This window comes from Ptychodera flava, unplaced genomic scaffold, assembly GCF_041260155.1.
Source record: "Ptychodera flava strain L36383 unplaced genomic scaffold, AS_Pfla_20210202 Scaffold_45__1_contigs__length_1260105_pilon, whole genome shotgun sequence".
NCBI lineage: Eukaryota > Metazoa > Hemichordata > Enteropneusta > Ptychoderidae > Ptychodera > Ptychodera flava.
Genome location: NW_027248367.1, coordinates 424,044 through 442,476, shown reverse-complemented (window position 1 = coordinate 442,476; position 18,433 = coordinate 424,044). Strand labels below are relative to the sequence as shown.

The following is an 18,433-nucleotide window of genomic DNA, read 5'->3' as shown; positions in this document are numbered from 1 at the left end:
CACAATTAGAATATGTCGACAAGTTTTTTATATTATATTATTCATCACATAAATTTCAATACATGATCTCATTCAAAACCAAAGAAATAACAGCCTTTAAAATATCCTGTTGTACTTTGACATTTCAGGATGAAGACACTGATCAGAAATCTGACACAATGGTCACAGGAAGAGTTGATAGTAGTTCTCAGACTGAACAAGGACAATGTAAGTACTTGTGGTTTATCTTTGTACTTCTCATTGAGATCACTGGATATTCAAATAAAATATTACCCAACATCAACATTCTGATTGGTATCCATAATCATTTGCCCATGAGTGTATTGTTAAACATTTTATGACATATCGATTCTCAGGCAACCCTGTATTCCATTGAAGTCTTTGTTCACACTTGACCATCCATAGTATAGTTGAAGATAATCATAATTTATTTGTTACATTTGTCACTGAAAATACTGATATTGTGAATATTACCATCTCCTATCAATAGCAATACAAATACTTAGATATTATTCCCTAATAATTTTCTTCATTCGACAAAGGAAAGCAGGGGTGATGTAATAACTTTGTCACCACTCGCGTTCGACTTGTGGTGACCCAGTTATGACATACGAGTATTTTCCCAACCTAAGAAGAAAGAACATATTAGGCAATAATATATGTATCACATGCACAAGCCAAGAATTCATTATTTTTTGCAATATACAAGTTATTTCCTATACGCATCGACATTTTAAACTTTTGAACTGCTATAGGAATAATATCAATATTTCATTGGCGAGTTGTCAATCATTTCCAGTCATCGGTCACGTGCGCCAGGTACAAAGCATTTGTGTACAGAGCACATAGAGGACATCTCAGTCTACACGTACATTCCACAAAGTTTTACAAGATTCCAAAGATAGCAAAGGCCTAGAAATTTACCACAGAAAAAGTAACGCTATCTTTCCAGAACAAAAATTGACTGAATCTCCGCAGTGTGAATACTGTGCAAGCTAGGTCGAACCCTACCGTGGGTTGCAATGCGTACGAAAACCCCAGTAATACGACAAGTTTCAGGTTCGTTCTTTCCGACAATTATTCAGTTAATTCCTTTGGAATACACAAGCATTACATTCTTGTGTTTCCATGGCTATTATTATTATTATTATTATTATTATTACAAGTTTAGGGGCTATAAGTATTATATAGAAATCTAATAACAGTTCATTGAAGCTGTGGGAATTCTGAAAAAAGGTGTTCGAATGCAGGCCCATCGTGGCAGTCGTGGGCGCGCACAAAACAAGGCACAGCAACTGTGGAGAGTCTATGCCAGTGTATTTGCTGCAAATATACCTTCACGCATGCGCACTCGTTTGCCAGTGTAGTCTGCCAATATGAGCATGCGCAATTGAGTTTACCTGCGCGTGAATGTGTAGTCTGTACACTACTTCTCATGCTATAATCTTGTCGTTGAGCTTTGCGTGTTGACAGAAACTGGAATTACTGCAGAGAATACTTTTCAGGACATCACAAGTGAGTCCCTAAGGTAACAAGGAGGACGTTTAGGAAATCCTTTCAGAAAGTTCGAGCCGCCTGTGGCCATTTTGTGAAGTATAAGCTTATACGTACCTGGAGCGACGGTATACATTACTTTCTACTATACATATTGCCAGATAATATGCGATGGAATTTTGCGTGTCACGTCATTTAATCTTTCTGATGGAAATGCCGGCCTTCTCCAAACTTTGAAAAAATCAGGCTGACAGACTTTGGAATGCTAACTCTTGTATAACAATGACGTAATTTAATGAGAAGACATTTGTATTCGAGCTCGGCAACATTTTTTTTTATTTGAGAACTCTCATCTTGGCGGATTCACTGAAACAGTGAGTATTCAACAACTTTTTCCTGTGTCCATGTAGAACTTGTGCAAAAATAAGCGAGTCCACAGGAATCAATAAATGCGTTTTTCACCAAGCTGAAAGGTTGAAAGATGCGTCCGTCACTTTGGGACGAGCTAGATAAATGCAGTCAAACCCAGCTGGGCATAGAAATTTGCTTTGTTCTGGAGACGACCGGCCGTGCGGTGGAACTTTGCAACAAAGTTTCCATATCTGAACTGACGTACTTGAATGACAGGCACAGGAAACGATGGCCAATAAAAACGCATTCTCGTTGTATTTTGATAATAATGTATCAATCAAAATGACACGGAAATTATGCCTCCTCCCAACAGAAGGGCCATGGTCTATTTTAGCCTTGCTACAGTATGTCTCAGTGCTGAAAAGGCCATATTGTTGTCATGTTGTCATGGCGACTTTTAAAATTTGCATACAACTGTGAGAGTGAAACGGGTTGTTTATAGGTCACAAAACTTTTGAGTCCCACTGTCGTCCATTACACCTGTTTCCTTGGGCATTAAAGGTGTGCAAGTATACACATTAAAAGACTAGAAAATTCACTTCATGGGCAGAACCTTGTAAAATAGCCCTTTCTTGTCTGGTTAACGAAAAAAGATACCCCTGATCTAAAATATGCATGGGCTACCAGCCAGTGTCACCGGGCTACCAACTTCAGAATATGGTTGCCCATGTGGACTACCAGGGGAAAAAAATAATTTCGAGCCCTGGGCAATATTAAACATGAAACATTTAACTTGTAATATTTCCCCTTGTCTTGGCCTGCAAGGTTTAAAAAAATGTTTAAATGGGTACAGGGACCATGTTCAAATTTAGCCATTGCTACCATGGAAAGGGGAGATCTAGCTAATCATCAGAATCATAGAGTTTATGGGGTCACGCCAGGTCACACAAAAATAATGCACCACTACATGGCCATAATTTTACTTTAGTTAAACAATCAGAAATAATTTGTCTTCATTATTCTTCCTGGAATGAGGCAAAGAAATCAAAATAAATTATTATAAAATGAACATTATTATACGTCGTTAATTATAAATCCATAAAATAAATAAGTACCAGTGAATTATGTTTTAAATAAAACGAAAAAACTGTGCGCTACTGTTACTGCTTGTGATAAATGTAATGGTACATTGGGTGATAAGGATGATTGGGTTCGGATACTAGTAGAATTAATTTCAGCACATAAAATTAATTTGAAGGCATAAACTTAATTCGATAAATGCATAATAAGTTAGTAATATACTATATAACACTTATTTGGGATGACTGCATGAAACACAATTAAAAATGCTTGAAAAATTATTTCTGGTCTATGTAAAATTAATTCTAACACACTAAAATTAACGGAAAACATAATTTTGACCAAAATGGCCCCAATTTACATTATCTTTATTATTCTTTCTAGAATGAAGGCAAAGAAATTACAATTATTATTATTATTATAGAACAAATGTTAAAAGTTGTTACTTAGAAATCCATAAAATAAATAAAAAACAGTGAATTATGTTTTAACATAGACCCTCTCGAGGGTCTATGGTTTTAAAAAAAACCGTGGTTACCGAAATGGTTACTATGGCAACATAAAACAAAAATGAACATGGAGTTCATGCTGTTATAAATACACTTAGGAGAGCATTTGCATAGTAACTGGGATTACTTTTAATGGACTTAGGAAAAATATTGAAATTTTAAAACGCAAATAGGTTACTATGGAAACACAAGGCAGTAAAAATGGATATCATATTTTGTCTTTCTAACGCGAAATAACCATTTGGTATAATATTTCTGTTGATTACTGGATTGTTACACTGGATATTTGATCTTTCTAACCCAAAGGATCCCTTTGATAGAACACATTCTGTTGATTCCTTGATTTTAGATGGAATTTTTGAAAAACTTGTAATTTTTACTCCTGAATGGTTGCCATGGAAACATCTCACATTAAAATGAGTGTGATTTTTTTGGTGTGCCAACCAGAAAAAAACCCTTATTATCAATTTTACATCAATCAATAGTTCTTTAATAGGAATTAGGGAAAAAGTAACATTTTCAATCCCAGAATAGTTACAATGGCAACTCAAAAACATTAAAATAAGTCTGGTTTTGTGTTCTCTGACCCGAACTCCCCCTTAGATAATTTTATATAAATCAAAGTAATTTTTCATTGGATATTAGAAAAACTGAAATTTTCAACCCCTAAAATGGTTACCATGGAAACATGGGGCAGTGAAATCGATATCATATTTGGTCTTTTCGACCCAAAATACCCTTATGGTGAAATTTTAACGAAATTTAACCTATTATTATTCGCGTTATTATTTCTATATAATACTTATATAAATTATTATTATGGTCGTAGTCTATGAAAATATTGATTTCATTACACGACTTTTAGAGGCTGAGTGTGCGGCCCAGACAGAGTACCTGACCCTCTTTGTTGCACTGTACTGGGAACTGTATGTGTACAACATAAAAGTGTACTCTGTGCATCAAAAGGTCAGGTGGCAGGGGGATCTACACGAATCCGAACCCCCCGTATCGGCAACAAAACTCAAACACAAGGTCTCAAAATTTGCCAAGTAGATGTATTTTGTCAGACTCTAATTATTAGGACTGATTTGTAGGAATTTTCGCGTGATTTGATCATGAAAAGAGTGGCCGCCGCGTTTTTTGTTCATATTGACGTGCACATCGAAATTGACACAGAAAAGTTCAAATTCACCTAAGTTTATGATATAGACGCGGGTGTCAAGACGTAGAACGACCAAAGTATATACATTCCGGTATATTTTGTTCATGAAGAGGCAATAGACTTAGCTTGTGCATGTTTTAATATATATATATATATATATATATATATATATATATATATATATTATATATATATATATATATATATATATATATATATATATATATATATATATTGCTGTCTGCGCATGAAGATGTGTTTTACACTATATAACGCTGATCTAAATGTGTCCATTTATGTTCCTGTCCTGCCCTTGAAGATATCCAATTTAAATTTGAGATGGACAGGGAAACTCTAGAATCTCAACTGAAGGAGGCAAAGGAAGAGAAAGCTACTTTGGAAGAGAGGTGTAAGGAACTGACACAGAAGCTAGAGAGCACTGAACAGTCAATGGCCAGACAACGTATTGACACAAGTGTAAAGCAGAAGAAATTACAGTCTGAACTTGAACAGAAGAAGAAGCTGATCAAGGAACTTCAGGGTAAAGTATCAAAATTAGAACATCAATCGGAACAATCTGATCTGAAGAAACAAGGCGAGCAAGGTAAGAAGCCTTTGACTACATGTGCTTGATTAATTTGTCTATGTCACAACTACCCATACGCAAGATCAAACTTGCTACATAGAAGTACATATACGATACAAATTTGATAAACACTTTAATTGAACATGTGAAATTTGACCAAGTTTTACTAGTTCAGTACACAGTAATGGGGTTTTCACGATAGAGGTGAAATTTGTACCAAGCTTGTAGATATATATGAAATACATATCAAGTTTGGTACGAACTTAAGAATTTTTTGCTGTCCAAGGTGGCACTTTTCAACAGAATTGAAACGATGAAGAAATGCTTAGAAAACCCTGTGTTCATTATACAAAATGACAAATTAATTCTTTTTGGCAGTTTTAGGTTTTAGTTCACATTTGGTATGTAACACAAAGAGAGCTTATAAGTATGTCGGCGGCGTCTGCCTGTCTGTCTGTCTATCTGTCCTTCTGTCTGTCTGTCTGTATTGTCACGTGCAGTGAAAACGAACAAAAGGTGAACTCAGCAGTTTCCGTCTAAAACATATTACAAAAAATAAACTAATTGCTAAGTCAAGGGATCGTATACAAACTGTAAAAGTGTACAGGCTACTTATCTCAGCTGGGACGGCAAAGCTCCAGTCTCAGAGTTGTAACAGTCAGTCGGATGAATGAACAGTCCTTTGGCTTGCAGGCTTGAAGTTGCACAAAGTACACAGTATAAATCCAGCGTGGCAGTGAAGGTCTTGAAAAGTCTTGAAAATTAATACTGCTGGAGTTTCCAAAGACTTAAGTAACACGCAAGAGACACGATCCCAAATGTCTGACTGCAAGCCTGCTGTCCCAGTATTTATACTCATGTGCTTCCATAGGCATTTAAGAACAGTCTTGAACTTTTATTGACATGCTAATTACTGTTCTAAAATTATCTCTCTTACACAACTAATTAAATTTCCAGAACATTCCAAACATGACTAATTGAATTCAAAGTTGTGAGGTCGTTAAGGGCAGTGACCTTGAGAATGTTCTAGACTAATTAAACTCAGGTCATGATGAGTGTTGGGGAAAATGAGCTACATAACACATCCCCTCTTCAAAACAGAAAATTTTTCAAGAAAATCTTTTTTTTACAATACACATCAAATCAGGTCAATAATCCTTATCATTCAAGGTAACTAAGAAATTTACCAGGTCCAAGGAACATGTCGAATATGACAAAGGCGATGGGGTCATCTTGAACCACAAAATAGTGGTGGTACCAAGTGTCGGAATGGGTAAGCGTATCCTGCCAGCTAGACGCACCGTCAAGATTGACCCGAAGCGACAAATCCATTGTTATTTGGTAAATTCACCAAAATACTTTTGTGAGTCAAAATTAGTATGCTGTCACTCATCATTTGAGTAACAGACAGGTCATATTTTGATACAACATCTCCATATTACCGTAGAACCAATGATTCGCTAATCTACTTTCTGAGAATCCTTGCCTCACTAACTTTTACGCAATAGGCTGTGTCTAACTCGAAAGTCTTCATATGAATTGCATGCTCTACTGTATCTAAGGAGTTGTGAAATATACACACCATATGCTGGAGATGATGGTATATTGCTAAATGTGATATTAAAAGTGTGAACAACAATGAATGCTAAATACGAGAGAGACAGTCTGCAATTAAATTGGATCTGCCTTTGATATGTCTAATATCAAGATTAAACTCCTGTAACATAAAACTTCATCTGAGCAATCTCTGATTTTTGCCTTTTAATTTCTGCAGAAAAACAAGAGGGTTGTGATCAATATAAAACCACTATTGGCTGATTTGAGGAAGTAACATAAACTTCAAAATGCTGTAAAGCTAATATCAAAGATAAACACTCCTTTTCAATTGTAGATTAGTTTCTCTGGGATTTGTTCAATTTGCGTGAAAAGTAGCAAACAGGATGATCTATCCCATGACTATCCTTTTGCAATTTGGTATTGGAAATATTGAAATGGCACTGAATTAGGCATAAAGTATGCATTGCAAAGTCCAGTTATTTTATTTAGTTGATGAAATCGCTCAAGAGCTAGCACCCTGACTTTCTGGACGATAGTCCGATGACCTATACTGTTTAATGCCTAGCTGATCCATTACTTGTTGAAATATTCCGACATAAAGTTTGAGCCTTGATCTGACTGGACACATTTAGGGAGGCCAAATACAGTGAAGAATTTGACTAAATCTTTCATATATAGTCTTTGTCTTTATATTTCTCAGTGGTATGGCTTCTGGGAACCGAGTAGATGTACACATTATTGTCAAAATGTACTCATTTCCTGATCTTGTTTTTGGTAGGGGCCCAACACAGTCTATTGGTATCCTACTAAATGGTTCTTGAAATGCAGGATTTGGCTGTAAAGGGGCCTTTGGAATGGTCTGATTCGGCTTTCCTACCATTTGACATGTGTGACAAGTTTTACAGAAATGTGCTACATCCTGCCTGAGATTAGGCCAGTAAAAATGACTGAGAATTTTATGATAGATTTTCCTGACTCCAAATGACCAGCCCAGGGGTCTCATTGGCCAGGCGCAATATTTCAGCACGATAGAATTTGGAACCACAATTTGATGTTTTATAGCCCAATCGTCATCAACCAAGACATTTAGAGGTCCCCATTTACGCATGAGAATTTCAGATTTTGTATAATAGCAAACAGAGCTATCTGAAGTTTCACCTTCATCATCTATCCTGTCAAACAAACACAAAATATCTGGGTCTTTGTGTTGTTCTGCAATGAGATTTGATCTAGAAAATGTCTGACCTTGGTCAGCAGAAGTTTTACTGGAAGTTTCAAATCCACGAGGGATAACGGAATGATCCGTGTCAAACACCTGACTGAGAAAGGTGTCATTTAAGTCAACATCTGTGACATTATTTTTGAGAATATTTTGATTCTCAGATGTTTTCTTTTACATGGCTCGAATAATGGCACATGGAGGAAAAGGGCCAGGAATTTTATCTTCTATGGCTCTGGATTCTGATCTAAACTAAGATTATCAGTCACGAGTGGATTGGTAATGACCTTGTCCCTAGCAAGGTCGTTTCCAAGAAGAGGGTGAATCCCTTCAAAAGGCAAAAATGTTCCTGATGATGCTGAGCTGACAACATGCCGAAACCTTAGTTCTCATGTAGGCAATGTGGCGTGTGTTTTCATGACTGGAGAAAACTAAGAAAGCATTAGTCGATCTGTAAACGAGACCAGAGAGAGGGTGGACGCCATAAGAGATGCACTGAGTGTGACCGGGGACTCGATGGGCAAGTCTTGGAGGCCTGGATATGCATCATAGGAGTGCCCATGGCAACAGACAGCCGAGGCATACTGTGGGTAATGCTGGTGGAAGTGGAGTGTTGAACGGTAGCAAGCAGTCTGACGAATTAGCGGAGCTGTGAAACTAAAAACGGCAGTGGTGAGGGACAGCAGAGCTATGGGCGCTAAGATGAAAACAAACTTGAGTGGACAGATCAGCGGTATAAAAGTCACCCAAGTGAATTCCAGGCTGAGGTTGAGAGAGCTGGGTGTGGAGGTCAGTCTGATAACAGTGTGCTCGACAACTTTGTGTGGGGAGAGGTCATCTGAGGACAAGGCAGTGTTTGACAGTACAGAGTGGAGACGAGAGTATAAAGTGATCTCCATGGAGACAAGTGGCCTCGATTCTAGGACATGTAATGGAAACACCTGAGACGGCCTCAATTACCGGTAGTAGATTCAGTTCCCCAAAAGAGAGTCAACTGCAGCTGAGCTCAGACCTGCTAGAAAGAGTGATTGAAGTACAAGAAGTAATTGTCTATGCACTTTTCATCTGCGTCGACCAAACCCTAACTCCAGAGATTCACCGGCTCCTTCTACCAAGTAAAGTATTAGATTTCCGACCTTGTTATAGAAGTAGGTAATCGTCCTTTGTCTTTATTGAGAAACTTTTTGCCCTGAACAGTTGTACGTTGGGCATTATGACCTCGTCGTGAACTTTCCCGGCTTAGAGGGATTCGTCGATATTTATCGTGATGGGGTTTTGTGTGTGAGCTGGAAGAGTCACGATAGTGTATGTCGCATTGGACATTGTGCTTTCGGACAATTGTTTTGTTTTTTTTAAACGTTTATTAAACCGTATTTTGTACACAGTTAAGACTTTTTAGTGTTGAGTTGTTCTGTATTACATCTAACTATTGAACTTTTGTAGTGAAAAAATTATTACTGAGAAGACTGACTTTGAAATTTTAGCGGACATGTTCATTGGTGTATTGCCAAACAAGAGAAACTTCAAACGGAAGTTATGGAACTCAAAGGAGGGGCTATAGTAACGATTCTGGATGTGTAATCGTGTTTGTTATTGTTTCTTAATTACAAATTAGTACCTGTTAATTTCTGTGTTTACGTTTTACTTATAGTAGTGAGTAGCGTACTCTCCTTGGTTCATGCACTTAAGAGGCCAATAGACATATCCGATGACATGTCTGGACTGCATACCTATGCGTCTCTTTGTCTTAGAGTGTTTAGCACTTATCACTTCTTCTGTACAGTTGCTTTCGCCAACCTGGTCAGTATCAGTATTTAGATGATACTAAGCAGGGATACTAATATACAGATTAGGCAATCATAATGAGCAAATATTGTATGTCACTGGCTTAAGGCTCTGTTCGTGTGCAAAAGTAGCTTCTGACTGGATAGAGAAGTCATACTTAAGCCAATTTTTTTGTGATTTTGTTGAGTTGGCAAACGGGCGCTACTCCAGGCACAAGGGGAGGATGCCTTTTAGTAGTTGCAGAGATCTCTAAACTCTGGACTTAGAGATTTGCAAGCAGTGTAGCAGAGTGATAGAACAGAGTTGCTGTATATATACGAGACATCTCAGACGTCTCGGCGGCAGGGCTTGCAGAATCCTGAGCAGCTGCTGACTTAGCCTTGAGGGGCTTCAGCATCAAGCGGCCAGTGTGCTGACAGCCAACCCCACTGAGACCAGATTCCTGCTGAACGAGAGGAGAGGTAAGTCCAGTTGCAGACTTGGTTATGGCTGTGTGCTGCTCGATCCTGTTCCCAGAGTACCACACTAAACTCTAGATGTTGCTGCTCTAGCCTGTTTCGACTGTCAATCCAGTACGTTCGTTGTTGTTTGAATAGATCCGGTCGGCATGATTGGCATTCAAGACATTCACTTGCTGTGTGGTGCAGAGCTATGTTCCGGAAGTTTATGAGCTGTTTCCGAACATCGATTTTAGCTGTTAGCAGCAAACTGTTGCTGTAGATCCTGTTTGAATCCTGTATTTAACTATTAAAGGGGAATTCATCAAGGATGATTTTTACCGATGTGCTACCTTTGTGGTCACTTACCCTGGAAAGGCTATTTTCGCCATTTATAACTCGCGCGATTTTTTACAAAAAAACGATAAAAATTGCACAGGAAGTTGTCCATGTAATTTGCATTATGTGAAAAAGCTCCAGGCTTGGAGTTTGCATCCTGTGATATGGAAGGGACCATCTTCTGACGGGTACGGCCCCGTATTGTCCACTCACAGCAACACGGTAGTAAACAGCAACACACATCTGACAGTGTACAGTTTATTGTAAGTGATTCATTGTTTGTGCAAGGATACTCAGTATTAACAAAAGGTGTGTAATACGCTCAGCCTTGTTTAAGCGTGGGTGAGTGGACAATGTCATATCCATGTTATCAGAAGAGTCTAATTGTACTACTTCAGGCTACTGTGTTATTTCTACTATTTCAATGGTGCAATTCTCTAAGCTTTATGAGGAAAGTCGGATTTTAAGAGAATTGTATAATACATTGTGTGTAACTCATAACTCTAGTCTGTAGGATATATCTTATGTGTTATTTGTAGCAATTAAGCAATCTGTGTAAACATGGCACGTTTACTTTAGGTTGGAATGTCATTAACTTTTTATATACAATTATAAGTAGCTGCATCAAGTTGTGCTGGTTAATAATTTTAGGTTTCTCTGTTGGTAGTTCCCATTTGCCATTCACATATGTCAACTGGTGACAACTGGTGGGGTTATATGATGTAATTATGTCTGTTTGTGATGTTTTTCTGTATTTATGTGTGTACATACTTGTGTCTGCAGCAATAACTTGAGAATAGCTGCAGTATATTAAGCTGATTTTGGTGCAGAGATGCTATGTGTGGTGTATGTATTGTTCATCTAATGAACATGTGAACATTATAAGTATGCAAATGAGTTAGAAAAACTCTGAAAATGGTCGAAAAACAAGATCTCAGGAACTACTATCTGGCTATTGATGGGTTATTTCCTTTATTTTGCCATTTTGTCAAAACATCTTGTTCTCTGAAAATAATGGTCTGATTGCTTTTAAATTTGTTTTGCAGGTTCCTAGGGATGATCAAAAGATGATCCATTGCAAATATGGTGGAATTTGTATATTTGTATTTTGGTGGCAAATTTTACCATTTTACCATCTTCGAGCTGTTTATCCCATTACTTTCAAATTAGATGCAGAGGCCCTTATGACATGAAGCATTTCACATATGATTAGGTATAAGAGTGCTTTGCTGTGGAATTTTCTCAGTAACCATTCTGTCGGAATACAAAGTCATGTGTGTACTATATTATTTCTGTAAAATGGGAGCACAGTGTCATTGACAAATTTTTTGAGGAACACCCTAACTGATCATCATTTCACATTCTTTTCTAAGTTTCCTTCAAATCAATGTTTTTTTTTGAAACTGTTTGTCCGATACCAGCCTCGTTTGTTTGTAACTTGTTAGGGAATACCTCTTTCAGTTTCCTTTTCAATGACGGGCTAATATAGATATACCCATTTTGAGACTAGTTTTTCTTATTTAGGGAGCATTTATTTATCATGGCCGGGGTGGGCCGGCAAATTCTCCTGCGCATCAGTCAAAATAAGTCAACCCCCCTACCCATTGCACAAAAAAATTGATGAACCCCCCTTTGAGATGACAACAATTTCATGACCCACCCCCACACACACACTGCTTGAGTAAAGTTGCACATACAAACACCTGGGGTGCAAGAGAATAAAAAAAGGATTCTCAGATTTTTTCATATTGCACTCCTCACCAACCCACAAGGTGTTAATGTTCAAATTTCCTCTTATGACTTTCTATAATTTTGAAATTACCCCCAAAGCAATTGGACAGAAATTACAGGTTGATCGCAATATTTTTGTGCAAGCATGCGTTTACAAAATTTTGATATTTGGATTTAATTGATAATCAGCTGATAATGTTGATTCACTATACATGGTAGTGTATGAGAAAAGTATGTAATACTTTTTTAATCAAAACTATATCTATGCATTTATAGATATTTGATAATTGACATAAATGTACTTAATTTAAATAGGGTTGTTACAAATTAATGGTACTGTATGTGGACAAAAATTTGACTTTAGAATTTCACCAAAATGTTCATTTATTATACATGGGAGTCTATGATAAAAAGGTTAATATTTTTTTAAAATGAAAAACTTGCTATACTTGTGCATATACAGACATTGAATAATTAACATAATTATACTTGATTAGAATATGATGGTTAAAGGTGCATATTATGTGTACAAGAAATCTAATTTTGGAATTTCACTGAAAATGTTCATCAACTATACATGGGAGTCTATGAGGAAACTATGAATAATTTTTTTCCAATACAAAAGTAGGTGAACCTGTGTATTTATGTACTCTCGATTATTAATATTAATGTACTTGATCAGACTAGGGTGGTTACAAATGGATATGTGTGCAACAATTTGGATTTTAGAATTTCACTGAAATGTTCATTCACTGTACATGCAGTCTATGTGGAGACTATGAATAATGTTTTTCCAATACAAAACTATCTAAATCTGTGTATTTATAGACGTTTGATAATTCATTTTAAAGTACTTAGTTAGACTAGGATGGTTAAAGGTTGATATGTGTGCAAGAAATTGGATTTGGAATTTCACGGAAATGTGATTCACTGAGAAAACTCTAAAGCTAAACTAAATTAATTTGAGCTTTTAAATGTATTTGATAATCGATACAAATGTACTTGATTCAAATACGGTATTTTAAAGTTCAGATGTTGACAACAATAATGATATTTGGATTTCACCTATAAGTATTTTTAATTTTTCATGATACTCGTAGTCTACAGGTAACTGTTAAACAATTTCCCTGATAAAACTTGCTATATAATGTTAACAATGGCTCATATATTTTTATTATTCATGGGAAGATATGTTCACTTTGGAGACTGGGTGGCATAGCCAAATATAAAACTATTGGCAGTAACCCCCTCCCAAGGGGTTCACGCCAGTCACAGTATGCTACACTGCCAATGTGTCAATTTCATTTGGAAAGTACGGTGTCCTAGATTACAGACTCTCTGATCAGTTTGCTGTCATAGATTGCTTTTCAGTTTGTATCTTTCATTATAATCTACTTACAATCCCTACAAAGCACATATAATATCATGGCAATTGCATGATGGGCAAATCTACTTACTGTACAAACAAAGAGTTTTTTATTCACTCACTAAATCTTTTACAAACTGAGGTACATAGTAAATCATTTTTTGAAGTTCCCTACAAAACATCTACAAAAGTGTCTTCAAATGCCTTGAAAAAAAAATCCTCAAAAGTGTATAGGCTATTCACTACAAAAACGTATCCATGAATTAATAATCTCGGATCATGATATCATGAGATTTATGTTCATACTTTCTGTGATCGGTTCATCACATACAATGACATGTGCAACTTTAACTTAAACAGAAACTACAAATGCTCCCTTTGCAACACAAAGGCAAAGACAAATAAAGTATCGTATTGGCATATATTGTTGATAATATTTCACATTAAGGTTATTGATGTCATGTCATGTCATGTCTTTATTAACGTCAGGAATGGCAACTTATGAAAGGTTTATTTTGATGTACTCACCCACCTCACCTCTGAATTTTTAATATCACCAACATCACAGAACAACATAAATTGAAGTATTTCACACTTTCACTGTGGTATTCTGTATCACCAAAAATATGAACGAAAAAATATAAAGAAAACATTGTTATAGTAGTGCCAAGGTACCCCCATATGGTCAGAGTGCACGTTTGCAGCTTTAATTGAAGTGTAAAAAGTGACTGCTGTTTTGTGGGTTTTATTACAACATTCGGAGAGCTGACTGTCTGCATCAGTTGTTTGCATTGGTAAGAACACCAGTTCAATAGCTGTCAGAGGTAGTTGACTTGATTGCATCGACAGTAACAACTATTGACAGACAACTGTCCTTGACCAAGGATTGGATACTATGATTTTGTCAGGGCTCAATAGACCTAAAGAAGGACATCACTTCCACTATAGCTGTAATGAACAAACTGACTGCAAGATAGTAATCATTATTACATGTATCAATTCTTATCAAAGGGGAACATAGTCTAATTGATATTACCATGTGTTGAATTTCTTAAATATAAGCCTTTTTGATCAAGTAATCTTGTCTCTGTTATGAACAGTAATCAGGAGTTTAGAGATGAAACCAAGGGAATGTTATGTTTGCATCATGTGTTCTATTACACTTCAAAACGCATGCTCTACATTTACTCTGCTATAAACGCTGTGTTGATGCATATGAAACTCAATCACTTCTGTACGTGGTTGAACATTGACAGGTTCAGAGTTGAATCTTAGGGCATTGTCATGTTGGTATCATGTTCCTGTTACACTTCAAAACACAAGCTACTACAATTTACTCTGCCAGAAACATGTGTTGAAAGCATACGAAACAGGCAAACTTCACATTGGACCTAGTGTTAAATACAACACTATTATCAGGACAAGTGACCAAACTAGGACAGTGTTTGTCAAACTTTGTCCTCATGCATGTACTTAAGTGGTCCCTCTTTGGCATCTTGTAAATTTTTACCATTTTATTCAATTATTGCTGGTAGAATAAAAGAAAAAAACTGTGAAATTTAGCAATCTATACCGCCAAATCTAGGAATGGCTTAACCTTTCCATTAAATATGGATAATTTGTAAAATACTTGAATTAAGAACATTCCGGGTTTATATAGAGTCTTTACTCAGTAGATCAATTATCAAGTTATCATTTGGAATTTGGTAATAGTTTGACAACTATTCACACTAGAGAATTCGCATTTTACTTGGAATAAGAAAACTGTTATGATGAAATTTTAAACAAATAGAATAAAACTGTTGCTATGGTTACCAGTTGCACAAATTTTCATACACGATTAGTAAGTTTATATCAGTCTTTACACTTTTGTTAAGAATTTTCATTATATTTTAACCCCTAGTGTAGTTACGAAGAAATGCAAATTTTGAACATGTCCACTATTGAACTAATGTATTTATGTACAGAAGAAAATTTCGCTTTAAGTGACTACAAAAATCAAACAAAATTCACTGAAACTCAACATTTATATTCACGCTCACAAATCTTCAGTAGAACACTACTTCATTAAATGTTCAAAACATAGAAAATGTGTCAACAAAATAAGAATTTTTGAGCAATAACTATAAAACATTACCATGGTTACTAGGCATTATATGAGTGTTATGATTTATTGATATATCAATGAAAGATTTACATTATACCTCAATGAATATTTTTTATTTCAACGGCAAAACAGTTGTAAGGAAATGATAATTTTGAGTTACTGGAAAAAACTGTTGCCATGGTGGCTAACAATACTAAAGTAGAATTGCATTGTTACACAATATGAATGCTACTTTAGTCTTGGAACTTTTGCGAAATAACATTTACTTCAACAACAAAATAGTGGTATAACGAAAGGCAATTTTTAGCATTTATGTGTCCATAGTTGTTACATATTAATGTTTGAATGTATTATTATATGATAAACAAGATTACTGACAGTCTGTGAACTTTTGCGAAAAAAAATCTGGATCTACTGCATGAAATACAAAGTTACAGGAAAATTAATATTTTGAGCAATTGTCTCAAAAACATGTTGCCATGGTTACTAGTAATAAGTGAAGGACTTCGTATTTTGGTACATGATAGCAACATCTTTAAAATAAAATGTGCTAAATTTGAAGAATTGAAATTTAGTATAACAAATTAAAAATTTATGACAAAAATACTACTTTTGCCTATTTCTGCTGAAAATGTTGCTATGGTAAATTTGCAAAATAACCAATAATTGAGAGAGAATTTGCAAAAAAATAATATTATATTAAACTAAACAGAATATATATGCGGTTTCAAAATTTTCATGGCAGTGAAAAAAAAATTGTGAATAAAAGTATATTTCTTGTAACAGCAGAACAAAAAGTAAGCTGTGCAACAATGCATTCAATAATTTTCACAGATTTGACCTTTGACCTTTCAGGTGACTGGTCAGTGACATTGGTTAATGGTCAACATCAAGACCAAGGACAAAAGTTCAAGAGTCCAAGAGGTTTAGCCTTCCACCGTGATAAACTTGTGGTGTGTGACAGTGGTAACAATATTGTACAGATATTGAACAAAGATTATACCTGTGACAAAGTCCTAGGAAGCTTTGATGGTCAGTTTGCAAAGCCATTCCGGCCAAGGAGTGTAGCCATCTCACGTTTCAACCAATATTTCATACTTGATGATGAAAATAAACAAATTGTTGTTTGTGATGAAAACGGTAAAATTATCCAAGTAATTACTCTACCTGAAAAAATCAAAGTAGTCTGGGACATAGCTCTGATGGATGACTTTGTTTTGGTCACTTTGAGTTTGTCCTCTCAGGACATCCATCTGAGACCTGAGGACAGAGATGATAGACTGGTCAAGTACACTCAAGGTGGAGATATCTGGCAGATGCCAATGGTCAAATTAGAGGCAAAGGACAATTCACTAGCCCGTGTCTGTGGTTGTGAACAGCAACAATGTTGTAATGGTTTATGACAGTGGCAATGGCTGCATCAAGTGTTTTGACAGCGACCTGAATTTTTATCTCAATTCGGACAAAGTCAGATATCAGGGTGGATTGTGAGATACCTTGGGTACATTGCTGTGGATGAAGATGATAATGTTTATGTTTGTGACGTACTGATGACGCACTGATAGGATCATTAAATATCGATGTGATGGAAAGTGGATCTGTGACCTATTAAAGGTAATGTGAGAAACCCTGTGTACATTGCAGTCATGGGTGATAAAATTGGTGTTGTAGAGAGAAAGAGAGACCAAATCAAAGTATTTTCCAAGTAAATAAATACACCAACATGAAGTGTATGTCTACATGACATCAAAATGTCAGAATTTGAAGGAATTTTTTGAAAGGAATAATTTAGTGAGCGCTGAGGTTTAAATGTATTGTATTGACTTGACTGCATTGTGAACAAGGATTTCATGGCAAGAAGTTGATTGCAAGGATATTTTTTAAATTCAGAAATATGGTTGTTGACAAGATGTGATTCTTGTCAGTCGATTCATCTCAGAGATGTTAGAAATCCTAAGACAGAGAAGTTTTGTGGATTATCATTAAAAATTTTGATAATTTAGTCATGGATGTATGTAACTACATCGGTCAAAAATGTTTGTTGATGTTTAAATAGTGGCTTTTTTTTTCACTTTGAAAATGAATATTTCCATAGACTGCCTTCAACATATTCACCTGTCAGTAAAATGCAAATTGAAATATATTTGGAACCCAAGACAGTAGAAAATATTTTATAAATTTTGCAGTGTAGTTTTTTTCAGATTCAGGCTCAGTTTATTTCGCTTGAAATATAAATTTACATTCACTCGAAAACACATCGAAAAATGAAGATAGAGAAATCGGTACAATTGCTAACTTTCTGTTCTATAATTTAGCAGGTTACCCTAGCAGGGACCACTATATAGTTCTTCTGAATTAGCCGAGTTGTAGCCCCTATATTTATATTATATAGATTACATAAGGTGTACATCAGCATATTGGACAGAAAAAGCTGTGGCAATAATTGCAAACTCTACTTCAACTCAAGTATAGATCAAAACTATATAGCGAGAAACAAAATGATGTGAATACATCGAACCAGTATTACTGTGTAGTAGTGCTAGTTGTAATATGTTTGTCTGATGGGAACTCTTTCATAATCATAAAATAATTATTAGCAAAGAGATAGTGCTTTATTAGTCCCAATGGACAACCGTCCGGGGGACAGGTTTGGTCCTGTCCGTGCGTGCGTGCGTGCGTCTGTCCGTGTGTTCACGCAGATATCTCAGAG

At 35.9% G+C, this 18,433-nt stretch overlaps 1 protein-coding gene across 1 annotated transcript in view; it reads left to right on the top strand.

The window, feature by feature from the left end:
- The window catches only part of LOC139128160 (DNA ligase 1-like), an 80,814-nt gene that overhangs the window by 1,198 nt on the left and 61,183 nt on the right, over positions 1-18,433 (top strand). Inside the window, exon 3 of the mRNA XM_070693999.1 lies at positions 129-207. Coding sequence (XP_070550100.1) covers positions 129-207 — 79 coding nt within the window. The remainder of the gene's footprint in view (positions 1-128; positions 208-18,433) is intronic.